The sequence below is a fragment of the Denticeps clupeoides genome, chromosome 1, assembly GCF_900700375.1.
Source record: "Denticeps clupeoides chromosome 1, fDenClu1.1, whole genome shotgun sequence".
NCBI classification, from domain to species: Eukaryota; Metazoa; Chordata; class Actinopteri; order Clupeiformes; family Denticipitidae; genus Denticeps; species Denticeps clupeoides.
The window spans coordinates 25977575-25992182 of NC_041707.1; the positions used below are offsets into that span (position 1 = coordinate 25977575).

Consider the following 14608-nt stretch of genomic DNA (forward strand, 5'->3'; position numbering starts at 1 on the left):
TCCCTCAGGGTGGGGTTTAATGTAGAGACCATATTTCACCCATTTACACTGGGTGCTGTGCTGTGATTTCTCACAGTTGATAATCACTTGCACTTTGGTGAAGAAACTAACAAAAAATATAAGCATCATTGAAAACTTATGTTTTCTCCACCACAGAAACACCTGCAGCCACACCAGACATGTTTCAATGCTGATGAGCAGCGACTAACATGGGATTAATTTTAATAATCTAGGAATGTAGCTGGGTACAAGCACAATTCCACTCCAATTACCAATCATACTGTGCATGACAATAGATTTGATTTTCCAGCATGAAAAGATAAAATCATGTTGATCATTTTTATCATGTTTATCACCGAAAAGCGCATTGTGTATGCCAGACGTACAATAATTATCATCTTTTACCCTCTGTATGATCAATAATTCAAAAAATCCCATAATGTACTGACATGGCCAACACTCCTCCAACCCACCAGAGATCGCTAGACCACCCGGGGAGACAGCAACTCGGAAGCGGAAGTGAGAGCAGGCAGCACCGAGTATAAAAGCCAGGTGTCCAGCCCACTGCTCCATTCCCGTTCCCACTAACCTCCTGTCTCCTTCTCACTGTCCCCGCTCCAAGCAAGTGCGTCACCGAATTCGCACAATTTTACCCCTTTATTTTATGGCTTTATTATTCAATTAGCACAACAGGGTACTGTTTTAATATATCTCTGTTTTAATCTGGCTACACAGAAATGCTTGGCTTTTTTATGTGCGGTTGTCTCCCTTGCCTTTACAGCCAATCAATACATGATGTAACACGTCAAAGCGACCCACGAGCCACATCCATGAGATCATTTAATATAGATCTAATGCAAACCTAATGCATCTAAATTGATGTTAGATTTAGTTTTAGATTTAGGAGTTATATGTTCAAAATGTTGTACTGTTGTACTTGCCACATTGTACTTTTTTTGTATATATGAGATATCACAACTGATAGTGCTCCAGCAATGGTTGGCAGCTAAGTTAAAATTTCAAAATGATAAACAATTAATAATATTTATTCATAATTTACAAATGTAATAAAAAATAATGTAATTATGTAGTTACACGCAACTACATCAGTGTTTCTATGCATTTACCTCATGGAATATGAGGTAATTGCAACACTTAAGTACACATGTATTAAGAAACACGTTACTGCACAACACAGTACAACTGTTTTAAGGACTATGTCATGGGGGGTGTGGTTAGTGAATTGTAAGATTCACGTAAAGACCACTATCATCCCCATGCCTAAGAATGTCCAGTCTCAAAGACAAGTTTTGCTGTGGTTTGTGTGTCCTTTCATCTGCAATTTGATAATCCTACCACATGGTGTCAACAAAGTCCACCCTCAAATCCATGTCATATTACTGTGATCAAAGATATAGGACGGATAACCCTTGTGTGGTCTTCATATTTTTGAAGGTCGACTGGATGAAGGAGGTAGTCTTCAATAGCAATAATAATAATTATTCCTTTATTATTTTTATGTTATTACATATTTTTTCATAAACATTTTTACACAGAGAGATTATATGCTTACTCTTGTATGTATACATATATGTACAGCTTAAGTAATAATACATAAAACCATGAAAATTGACAGTGCATAATGAGTGTCAGTGATCCACTCATATAGCACTCCCTGTGATTTTCTGCAGAAAACAACCTTATTTGCTCCCCTCCCGAAAAGTAGTGAACGCTTTTCAATAGATTCAAACATACACAGTTCTCAAAGCAGTAAGAACTGGAATGCTCTAAGCATAAAGAAAGGTTTGCTTTTACTAAAAAGGGAGAATAATGTGTTTGTGTGTTTCTGTACAGGTGCCGACTGTGTACCGACTTTTTTAACTAAAAGGAATGAGGTTTTAATGAAATCAAAACATTATAGGAAAACCGATATGATCAAGAGTCTAGGTTGTTTAGAGGTTGTTTAAAATTGCAGTTTTGGTGGCAACAAACCAGTTTTCAGGGAGTTATAAAGCTGTTTGAGGAAAGTATGAGGAAGCTGAAGCTGCCAGTCAGCCCCCTTATCATCATTATCACAGGGCAAGGAATGGGCACTTTTGAATAGAAAGAAAGAAAGCTGAAACCATGTTAAATTACAACGTTGTATATATAAACAAGAAAATGAAACTGCATCATGTATTGTTAGGTCACTTTATGCTTATAATTAACTAGCAAAGGATTACATTTGCAACTACATCCCTGCTAGTACCTTATATGTGAAATGTTGAAGAAGTCAGAAAATGGATTGCAACCAGGAGTTAAAATAGCCCTGGCTCTAAAATTCAGTTACACTTTTTTGGCTATTATATTGAGGCCGAGCAGATACAAATTTAATGGTGCAGTTAGTTCATGCATGTACAGGGTTTATCTTTAAAAGCTTTGGGTGACTCAATAAATACAGATAAATTAACAAATAATATAATAATCTGTGGTCTGTACACCTGAGTAAAATTCTCTTCTAGATGTTTATTCTTGTTTTCTTACACATGATGTCTATAGTTTATTTCCTGTTATTTAAGTCTGGATTTCTATGTCATAATGTCTTTTCTGAATGCATGGAAATAAATATTTTTTATAATACAAATATATTGTGCTGTAGAGATGCTGTAGAGAATCATAGTTTAATCATAGTACATAGAGTATGCATGTACATTTTAGCCATGCAAGTCTGTTGGAAAAAAAATCTGTATGATACTTTGTGTTTTGGAACAATCTTCAAGATAATGTTGTGAAAATTAGTGAATGAACTGCATGTTGCAAAACATCACAAGTTTTCTATTTTTGGACAATATGTAATGTTAATTGCTAATAAAGCCATTATACACAGGTTGAACTCATAAAAACTAAATCGCCTTTTTTAGACAATAAATTACACAAATTCAACATAGCAGACATGAGGAAAAGAAAAATAAAATAAAAATAAAAAAGTGAATTCATTTCTGCACCCGATGATCAAACTCTGGTTAAATATTGTGGCCTATGTCTCATAATTTACTATTTTCAGTTTATTTATTTTCATGCATCAGGTTTGATTATGCGACCTTACATTATATTTAATTTAGTTGGTCCCATTTGAATACATTGAAAGCACTACCTAGCTACTATTTGGAGGTATAAGATACATATAAGCATATTTGTCACAGACATATTTTGTTGTGAGTACTACTTGTTTACACATGCTTTTTTATTTGAGAGTGGATTACATTGTGTTTTATGTTTGTGTGTGTGTATCAAAACTACTCTACATTTATTTTATCATACAGAGTGTACCTTTCAGATCAATGTGTAGTTCATGAAAAGGTATTTATGTAATGAGCTTGGGTCCCTTACATAAGTTGTTGTCTTTATTTCCTTTATTATAGAGGCTACATGCTACTCCACTATCACTGGAAAAGCAGTTCCTTGGGCACACCATATATTTAAATCAAATAAAATAAATACAAAAGAATACAAAAAAATTACTCGATGGATATCATACATAAATTAGAGTTAGTGAGACAGGTGAAAACACTAGGATGAAATTGCAGAGCAAGCAATGCAAGACTGTCTCAGATGCTCTGTCTCTGCAAGTGTTGGTATACATTGTTGGTAGAGATTAGTACAGTTATTGATAGAGTTTCATGGCCTCGTGTCATTTAACATATGATCAAGAGACTAATACATATACAGGGACATTATTATTATGTTTTTTGAACACATACAGAGACCCAAATTCTGTGAAAAAGTAAAGCATTATTTCAAAAGTATCTCAACTGTTTAAAGAAAAAATGTACAGTCTTGCAGCCAACCTTTGTGGGAAATCTGGTTGTATCAACTGAAATCAACAAGACACAGGAAAATCCCAAAACTGTGTTGTAATGAATCTGTGTTGGTGATTCAACAGAAAAAGCCAACCACCCTCATCCTTGGTGTTCTTGTACTCAAGCCATACATTCACATAATAATATAAATACATAAAATGACATAAATAAATGTATTTTCATTTAGATGGACACAGGGCAGGCAATGATTTTATCTTCCAACATAACACTGACCACCAGGAACACAATGTACAGTAGGAACATGATGAAGCCCAACAACTTGCTCATCTTCCACTTACAGGCAGCGATGGAAATGATGACAAAAAGGAGCATAAGGAAGAGCAAGACAATTGCGCAGAAGAGCCCATTGCTGCTCACTTCCACATCTGACATGCCATGTATGATTGAAAAGAGCAGCCATGGAAACGGTAACCTGGGAAACACAAACAGTTTTACCATTTGGGTACAATTCATGGTGTAACTCTTAGGGAAATATGTCAGCAGTAAAGTAATGTGCTGTCTAACTGAAAAGTCTTAACAAATCATTAATGCCCCACCAGCCTATTGCTGGACAGCATTATAAAGTGGAAAGTGGTTTGCCACAGACCTCAGCAAAGTAGTATTACATGAAACTATTATGACTCATTTCAATAATGAAATTTCTAAAGGGCCAACTTATGTTGATGTGACAAGAATATGTTAAAGCCCTGTCATTCACAAACACGGTAATAGACAAGGGCAAACATAGTGATCTTCCCATCTCAATATCACAAACAGATAAGCATTTTTATGTGAACAGATAGTAATCCAACTCTCTGCAATTAGAAAACCGGTGTATTTACTATAGAGATAAACTGAAAATGCAGCAAGTTTGGCTCAAGTGTGTCTTATTTTATCAACGTAATCTTTCATACTATAACCCTGTCTATAGGATTTCATTGACAGTACACTGTATTAAAATTCCAATTCCCATTAAGCAGATGTTCTACTCTTCTCAGTGAATATCTTTTTATTAAGACATACCTTGAGTGATTATTTCATGTTTTATACAAAAAGCTTTAATATTACTATTTAGTGCCAATACCACGAAAGGCAACAACAATGTTTTCATTTTGTTATGTGTATGAAATCAGCATACCCCACAGTGATGTCAAAGATGTTGGAGCCCACCGAGCTAGAGACTGCCATATCACCTAATCCTTTTCGTGCAACTATGACACTGGTGATCAGATCTGGGATGGAAGTACCAGCTGCTAATATGGTCAATCCCATAATCTCCTCAGTAATCCCAAAAGTCTCTCCAACCTTGAAGATAGAGTAAAAAAGACCTGTTTTAGTTAAATGCATTTTCCAGGCTCAGACAAAAATTAAGAAGGCAGATACTATTGTACTATAATAAAATCTTTTTTGTGTCTTACCAATGTGCTACACATTTTTATTAAAGTTTTCATTATTAAGAACCTGTGTTACTATATGGACAAAGTTGATGAGACAGACCTTGAATCCATTGGCACATATTGTATATATAATCAATTACCAGCTATGCAGACTATAGTCGTGGCCATAATACACAAATACTGGATTACACAATATTATATATTATATATATATACACACGTCTTGTTAAACACCTACACTTTATTTAAACTCCAAATCCAAATCTGTTGTACAGTAATACAGAAAAGGAATGCACCAAAAGGGACTCACTTGATGGGCCCACCACACCATTAGGTAAGAGAAGCCTGCAATCCAGCAGATTGCCCCAAGAAATGTGATGGGGAAAAACTTCTTGGAGGTCTGGAGAACAAAAAAACACACACACAGGAAAAGCCCAGCATATATCAAGAATTTACAATTACAAAATAATTCATTCTAATTCTTGTGCTTATTTCACAAAAACAACTGTTCTCTGTTCACAACGACAACATAGTACATTGGCACTCACAGGTTTCCTGACATCAGGCAGTGTCAGCCAGAGAGGAAAAACTATGGGCAGTATAAAAAGGTATGTGACACGCTTGCGGTTTGTGTCTGGCCAAGCCAGGCTCAAAGGCTGATCATCATCATCTTCATCATCCCCCTTTAATAGAGGGAAAAGAACAAAAAATCACTAATAAATCTTAATATTCATTGGTTCCTGACCTTTTGCTCTCTCTCTCTCTCTCTCTCTCTCTCTCTCTCTCTCTCTCTCTCTCTCTCTCTCTCTCTCTCTCTCTCTCTCTCTATATATATATATATATATATATATATATATATATATATATATATATATCCCTTTCATTATTCCATGTCATGCAGACGGTGCTGTCATCAGTGAAGCAAGAAGGATTTTGAGATACTGACAGAAAATCATTATATTCACAGTTTTCTGTGCAAATGTTTAGTACTCAAATGCTACTATTAATATGAATTAATATTAAAGGAAAAAAATATGCCAAGATTATAACCTTAATGTGCTCAATAAATGGCATAATCAAAAACAGATCCTTACACACAGGGGCATACCTCTCCAATTACATGTGTGTAACTTGCTCCCAGGAGACAAACTTGTTAAAACTTGCCACTCATATGAAAAGTAATGTAGCACAGTCATGTCAATACATGTCAACAGATAATGCTCCTGACATGAACCTGAAAATTAAATCCTGGTGAGAAAGATGGGCTTCTACTTTCTAGTTGTGGCAATAAAAGATGTTATGGTGGTGATTATTTGACAACAGCAAACAGATAGTGGGAAAGTCTAGGTTGAAAAACAAGTAATTATGCCTTACGCGTGAACATAAAAAAGGAAGACCATACATAAGTGCAGAATGAAAGCAGACACAAATCTATATGAACTGTAATTCTTGTGTATGCCTGTCAATTAACAGATTTGTATTCAGGTGGAGAAGGTTACTACAAACAAGATACGGGGGTAATTCGAGAGGTACGCCGTACTTCTGAATTTAGATGTATGCTCTTAATGTTTGAAAGACTTGGCAAAACATAAAATGCTTAGCTATATTCTCTCAAGAGAGATGGGGGCTATATGTGGAACGTGTTAAATTCATGTGCAAAGCACTATGAGTCACCAGAATTGCATGTGTCACTCACTGTGATGGAAGATGACTTGAGAACTGCGGGTAAAAATTATTTCAAAATCTAAAATCTAAAATGAGCTGATTAACATTTCCTAAATCTCACACTGCCCTGGGGCATTTCTTCTGCTTATCTGAGAATTTATTTATTGCTTACAATTTTTAGATTTAAAAAGTGAATGGGAGAAACAATTTTAATTTGACCTTCTATCTCTCTCTATTCCAGTATCTGTGGAGCAGCAGCATCCGCTAGGAATTGAGCAATTAACTCAACAGTGCCTGTGGCGACACCTCAAAGTGTGAACAGTGCTCCAACGCTTCCTGACAGACACCCACAGGTGCACTGTGGGATACCAGAAAAAGGTATCCTTCTAAATATAGTTGGGCAGAGATTGCTTTTAAATCTAGTTTTCAAAATACAAGAATACATCTAGGATTATTTTTACAACAGTAATAGCAATTTTATTGTCACAATGACAACTACTAAACATTATAATAAAATAATTTTATAAGTCATATAAGTCATATAATGTTTTTTAATATTACTATTCTACAGAAAATATGGAAAACAGCATAGCATAAATTATGCGTTTAAATGAAGTGAGTGTATTTTTTAATGTCTTAACTTTATGATGAATATCTTTATTCACTGTGACACCTAGGTGCTTCTGGCCCACCAGGTGGCACTCATTCACCTGTGTGCTGGGTCAGAATCACCCTCAGCTTCTTTGGGATTAGAAGCAGGGTTATTAGGACCTGATAGAATGTAAGAGAGTGCATCCACTCTTTGTCGTGCATTGTTGCTCCCTGTTTGCTTCGTGCTTTTACTTCTCATTTTTGTGTTTTTACGACTATGGTTACATGTTTATTTTTGGTTCATTAAAACTCATTCTATTCATCTCATTCGCCCAACGTGGCATGACATGCACAGCCCACATAGGTATAGACACCAACAACTAGGGAAGGAGGATATCTTCCCCAGACGAAGACCCCCTCAGAAGTCTCAGTTTGGCCTCACCTGACCACTACCTGACTATTTATCGAGTCAAGGACGAGCCAGATGACCCTCTGTTTTGTTTGTCTTTGTGTGCTGTGTGTGTCTTTTGTGTCATTGTTTATCCCCACTACCCCTTCTTCTCTTCCAGCAGGTGACACCCCGTGGATAGAGGTCCAGAGTCCCCTGACCCTACCGAAAATTGGAATGTCTGATCTTCGGTGGCCAAGGCTGTCAAAATAGGGATCCTGTGTTCGCCTCCGCCAGCCCCACCTCTGCCTTTGACTGTTGCTGGGTACCCCTGGTACAGTAGGTGGCGCAAAGGGACTGACTGTGGGTCCTAATGAGCCAGAAGCATCACAGGTTTAAGTTTAGGTCAAATTATTAGGACACTACGCAAGTTATATTGTCTCACTCCCCTGTCCTGCATTGATGATAACCACTGTATGTTGAGGTTTTCTTTTGTCACTCTGTATGTCACTCATTTTCACAATGTTGTGCTGCTGTTTCACTCCACTCGATTTGACACTCCCTCACTCACTCACTCACTCACTCACTCACTCACTCACTCACTCACTCACTCACTCACTCACTCACTCACTCACTCACTCACTCACTCACTTTCCTTAACCATTTAGTCCTAACTCCCAAAGTGTATGTTTAACACATTATGGGATAAATGGTGTTTTGTCTTGTTATTTAATTATTTAATGGAGTTCTTACCTCAGTGTTAGTTCAACTGTGCAAAGATGCAATTAAGCTCCACCCACGCATTTCACTTCAGTTAAAGGAGAAAAGTTGGCGGCATTTCTTCTCCTCATGCGAGTTGTTATGTCCTGGTTTCTGTGGTGTGTTTCTGTTCTGTGTTTGTGTTGAGTTTGCAGGATGCCTGGTGATTTCAAATTGAGCCGATCTGTACCTGCGAACAGCCAGAATAAAAGGGGCAACAGTTTCCTTTTTCAGGGCTGCGCTTGCTGTGCCCTCCACCCCGCTCGGCTCCCTAGCATTTCCCGATTACTTCTGGTTTCCCCTGCGCTTCCCCTAGGAGGCGACACAATGGACCCCTAGACTGGCTCGTAACAAAATTGATGGCTTTGTCCAGGATTAGTTGTCTCTTTTTCCCTCAGGGACATTTAGTGACTTCAGTTTTTTGGGAAGACGTTTGTTGGGAAGGCGTTTGTTGGTAAGTTAGGCGTCTCCAGTCGGATTTTCTTAATCCCTCCATCAGAGCGTATTTGTTGTTTTGTTGGTTTGTGGAATTTATTTGGATGGTGTTTTGAAGAGCAAACCTGGAGGGAGCTTCGTGGTTCGTGTTCTGACTGACCGCAAACCTTCAATTGGTAACACTCTTTGAAGAAGAGAATGTGTATTTAGGGGGGTCGTTTTATGCAGGTTTAGGGATCAAAGTTTCCATACGTTGTTGCGGCGACAGGCGTTGGAAAAAGCGCTGGAAAAGGCATTGGAAAAAGCGCATCTTATCTTTTTTGGTGATGCATATCGTTCTGCCCGTGTCTCTTGGTCTGAAACGCATGGTTAGTAACATGTCTGTGGCAGAGAGTTCATTCAGAGCCCTTTGAATGAACTTCTGGCGCGTTGCACCAAAGAGAACTTGTTGCAAATTGCAGAGTGAGTTAACGAGCAAAGATAAAAAGAGCAAAGATAAGAAATCTCTGTTTAAAGCAGTAGAACGGGATTTATTGGGCATTAATGTCATTGTGGCGCGGACCGAGGATCAGGCGGCTCTGGAATTGAATTAAAAATGCGTGAGTATTCTTTTCGGGAACGCCATATGCAATATGAAGCAGCCAAGTGGAGATCTGAACGTGACAACCGTGCTGTGCGGGAGAAGGAAATCGAAAAGGAGTAGCAAATTGGAGATTGAATTAGAGGTAAAACGGCTAGAGTGTGAGGAACATGAGAGGGAGCGGAACTGGGAATATGAAAAGTCAGCGAAAGTCAAAGGGACCTGCGGGACTTTGTTTTAAAGAAGTTAGAATTAGAATTGTCAGCTAGAAAAGACGCCATGGTTCCGGCAGTTGTAGGTGTTTCCCCCATCTTTGTTCCACCTGAGTCGCTGTTACTTTCTGTCACTGTGTCTCCTCCTCAGTTCCCTCCTGTTGACCCGACTTCTTCAGATCCAGGGGATTATGGGTTTGATGTATTCTGTAATATTCGTCTCAGCATTCGTGATGACTGATAGTTTTCTGCAGTATAACGTAAGGGCATTCGGGTTGCGAAATGCACCAGCAACCTTTCAGCGTCTTATGACTACGGTGTTGGCAGGAGTGCCAAATTGTGAGGCTTACCTTGATGATCAGTCATTCATTCATCTACCTGTCATTTGACCATGCCAAAGTTCTCCAGTTCTAGCTGCTCCAAATTTGAATCTTCCATTCATACTGGAGGTAGATGCAAGTGCTACTGGAGAGGGTGCTGTACTTTTATGGGAAGATACAAATGGATTTGATCACACCGTTTGTTATTTTTCTAAGAAGCTCTTGAAGCATCAACTCAGTTACAGTACTATTAAGAAGCCTTTGCTTTGTTGCTGTCAATGCAACATTAAGTTTATGTTGGGTCAACTTCCATTCCTGTTGTAGTATTTACAGATCATAACCCTCTTGTCTTCCTCACCAGAATGAAAAACGCCATTCAGCAACTTATGCACTGGTCCTTATATCTACAAGGGTTTAATCTGGAGATAAGGTACAAAAGGGTCTCTGATAATGTTTTGGCGGACGCGTGTCACGCTCCTACCAATAAATGTTTTTTTTTTGTGATCAACAGTAAATGTTTTAGTGGTGGGGGTGTTACATACTGGTTTTTGTGGTGTGTTTCTGTTCTGTGTTTGTGTTGTGTTTGCAGGATGTCTGGTGATTGCAAACAGAGCCCACCTGTTCCTGCTGTGGACAGCCAGAATAAAAGGGGCATCAGTTTCCTTTTTCGGGGTTGCGCTTGCTGTGACATCCACCCTCTCCCGCCTCCCCACTATTTCCCGATTGCAACACTTCTGGTTTCCCCTGCGCTTACCCTAAGAGGCGATGCAACTTGGTGTGTCGGCCTGCTTTTCGGTGTTTGTTTTTTTGTTAATAAAATACTGGTTAAATTTCTCTGTTTCATCTTAGTAGGTTTTTGTCTTTTCTTTTGTTACGGGCCGAACCTCTAGACTGGCTCGTAAACAGAGTCGACATGGTAAAGAATTAATTCACACTCAACAACATTTAGTGTGTACATATAAAGCCTTACAGATCATGACTGCATTGCACATTTGTTCAGGTCATTAGCTTGACAGAAGTGTTAGCTAGCACAATGTTTTCTCATGTATTCATCCAGTTAACATGCAAGCTTGCGCTTTTTTCCATATGTAATATTGCAGAGTTGCGCTTTTGTTTGTTTGGTTTAGTTCAATTAAGTAAAGGTTCTATCCACAGGACAGCGGTGAAAAGGCGTTTTGGCCTTGCATCCACACGGGGCCTTGTTTGAATGCAAAGTTCTGAAAAATGTCTTTAGCTTACTCCTAGTCATGTTGCAGTTTGGAAGAGCATATCCACATCCAGCAGGGTCAACAGCCATATCTCCTTGCGGTTGGGTGTCAGAAAAGCAAGATTGACAGCTTCCATCTCCATGGATAAGCATCTCATTCCATGCCAGGCAAACCACTCCCTTGGGGCATTTTGATTAACTTTTTGTCTTACGATGTTGCATTAGTGATTTTTTATACATTCCTGCCGACAACAGTGTACAACATTGATGTAGGGAAAGTGAGGGAGTCACCTAGCGTTAGGGAACTGAGAGCAAAATTGCTGATCCAGCCAGTAGCGTTTTCAATCTGTGAGTAAGACGATAAAACAATGTTGACTTGTTTCATGTGTCAGAAGCTGTATCCCAGCAGTCTACAGTTGATTTCACATTTAAGACTCACACATGGTTACTATCCTGAACCCAAACTCAAATTGTTTTGCTCTCAGCAGGGGTGTAGGCATCAGTTCCTGACATTTGCAGGTTTTTGGAAACATCTTAATAGTGTTTATAGCAATGTTCAGCAAATTGATTTAACCATTGCTTGTTCCTAGAGTGAGCCTACTGCATCTTCATCTCAGTCACATACCTTGGAGGACCAATTGGGTTTCCAAAATCAGTCTTTCTTCTGAAATCAGTCATTCAGGTTAACCAAACCAAAGGTTAACTAACCAAAGAAATGTATGCATCCATTGTGGCCAAATTACAATTTCAAACAGTTTGGTATCTTCAGTTGTAGGAGATTTAAAGGAATTAACAAGCATACTGCTATTTCTGTTGAATGACCACAGCGTGTCTATGATAAATGAATGTTTTGAAAAATTTGAAAACCCATTTACAAGTCTCAATACCGAATGCAAACAGAATAAATACTTCAACCTAAAATGGGGAGTTGTTGAACCAATTGAAATATTATTGGGAATGAGATATGACAACAGGCGAAATCCAAAATGTGGCACTTATGATCAAGTACCAATAAAGGATACTTTACCAATTTTAGAAACATTTAATTCAGTTTTGATGAACATTCATTTGATATCACTTTTTCACACACACAGGATTTGCATAAATATGGTTTTGATGTAATATTAGAATCATTTGTAAATTATTTGAAAATACTGGAAAACTAAGGGCTAAGTCTTCCCTTTTTCTGACGAGCAGATTTATGGTAAAATTTCACAGATTACTGGAGATAATTTAGAAATGCACACCGTTCTTAGTTTTAATAAGAATGCAGATGATGGTAGTGGCCTAGTGGGTAAGACCCTCATCTATGAACCAGAAGACCCAGGTTTAAATCCCACATATTACCATTGTGTCCCTGAGCAAGACACTTAACCCCAAGTTGCTCCAGGGGGACTGTAACAACTGATTGTAAGTCTCTCTGGATAAGGGCGTCTAATAAATGGCATAAATGTAATGTAAAATGTAATTCAGTGGTCGTCATCTGTTGCCTTTGTTTAATGAACAAGAATTATTGTCAGACAATTCAGATGATGAATTATTTTATCATCACCAAGCATGGCGTGAGGAGAGCCTTCAAGAGAGTGAACACCAGGAAAGCAGCAGGACCAGACGGCATCTCGGGGAGAATCCTCAGAGCCTGTGCACCTGTGTTCACAAAGATATTCAACCTCTCTCTATCTCAGTTGGTGATCCCCACATGTTTCAAGGAATCCATAATTGTTCCGGTCCCAAAGAAACCCTATCCTGCTTCCCTCAACAACTACCGCCCTGTAGCCCTAACCTCAGTAGTGATGAAGATCATTGAATGGCTGGTCAGAGACTTTATAATTTCTTCACTACCGGACACACTTGACCCACTACAGTTGCCTACCGTCCGAACCGATCCACAGATCCAACTTCCTAACTGGGAGACCGAAGGCAGTAAGGATGGGTGAACATGTCTCAGCCACCATCACTCTCAGCACTCGAGCCCACCAGGGATGTGTTTTTAGCCCCCTGCTGTACTCTCTTTACACTACGACTGTGCAGCCACTACAAACTCCACCACCATCATCAAGTTTGCTAACGACACCGTCGTGGTGGGCCTGATCTCTGACAACGACGAGACGGCCTACCAGGAGGAGGTTGGAAATCTGGCGAACTGGTGCCAGAGGAACAATCTCCACCTGAACGTCAGCAAAACAAAGGAGTTAATAGTGGACTTCAGTACCAAGCAGGAGAGGACCTACCAGACACCTGTCATCAACAGGAGCCCAGTGGAGAGAGTGGACAGCTTCCGTTACCTCGGTGTTTACATCATGCAGGACCTGTCATAGTCCTGTCACATCAACACCGTGGTGAAAAAGGCCCGGCAGCGTCTCTACCACCTCAGATGACTGAGAGACTAAGGAAAAGAATATCTTTGCCCAATTATCATATTCCTCTATATGATGAGTAGCTTTATGTGCTGTATTTTGGAAGAAAAATATAGATGTTTTTAATTGATAATACAATGGTTTGGAGACAGTTCTGGGTCATTTTCCCACATCCAGGGAATCGTGATATTGGGAGAAATGAATCTTCTTATGATGATTCAGCCAGACCCCACATAGATTTACAGGGCTAATAACCAAACCCTTGATTTATTTTCTATGAGACATTGTTGATGTTCTTTCAGAAGGGCTTGTTCATGGTCAGACAGGTGTGTTAAATTTTTTTTCAGAAACAGCTGAAACATTTTATTCATTGTAAACAAAAGATGGACATACTAGAGAATTAGAGATTCCTAATTGGCAGATCACAATAATGTTTTGTTGTCTTTAGGACATAGATAAACAAATATTGTGCACCAATGGACTTGTTGACCTCCTTCATTAGAGTGACTTTGAAAGGGCACCCCTTCTGCTTGGTTCCATGCAGGGCCATCTGCTGAACTGTCAGGTTAACGTGCATCAGCATGGCACAAGGTAACAGGGGTCATAGCTGAGTTCATCTGTCTTATGAGATTGAACATGGAATCAACCAACCTGACAAGTCAGCCAGGAGGGGCTTCAGAGAGTCTGTATGTGTGAGTGAGAGAGGGAGGGAGGCTCATGGGGTCAGACATCAGGGAGGCCATTGAAATATGAATGAGGTAGCTAGACATGTACAGTTTGGAATCTCACACACAGATGTTATTATTACCTGTTGACCTTCATCAGGAACATGGGGCAGATTTCCCAAATGCCCTGTGC

At 39.0% G+C, this 14608-nt stretch overlaps 1 protein-coding gene across 10 annotated transcripts in view; it reads right to left on the reverse strand.

The window, feature by feature from the left end:
- Positions 1-1484: 1484 nt before the first annotated feature.
- The window catches only part of LOC114784599 (sodium/potassium/calcium exchanger 2-like), a 50749-nt gene continuing 37625 nt past the window's right edge, over positions 1485-14608 (reverse strand). For 9 of the 10 annotated variants that reach the window (XM_028970169.1, XM_028970152.1, XM_028970128.1 and 6 more), the window contains 4 exons: positions 5785-5919; positions 5547-5636; positions 4978-5144; positions 1485-4272 (listed from right to left, as the gene is read on the reverse strand). In XM_028970169.1, the coding sequence (XP_028826002.1) occupies positions 4023-4272; positions 4978-5144; positions 5547-5636; positions 5785-5919 (642 nt within the window). In that variant the 3' untranslated portion in view covers positions 1485-4022. The remainder of the gene's footprint in view (positions 4273-4977; positions 5145-5546; positions 5637-5784; positions 5920-14608) is intronic. The other variant, XM_028970138.1, reaches the window with a different exon arrangement.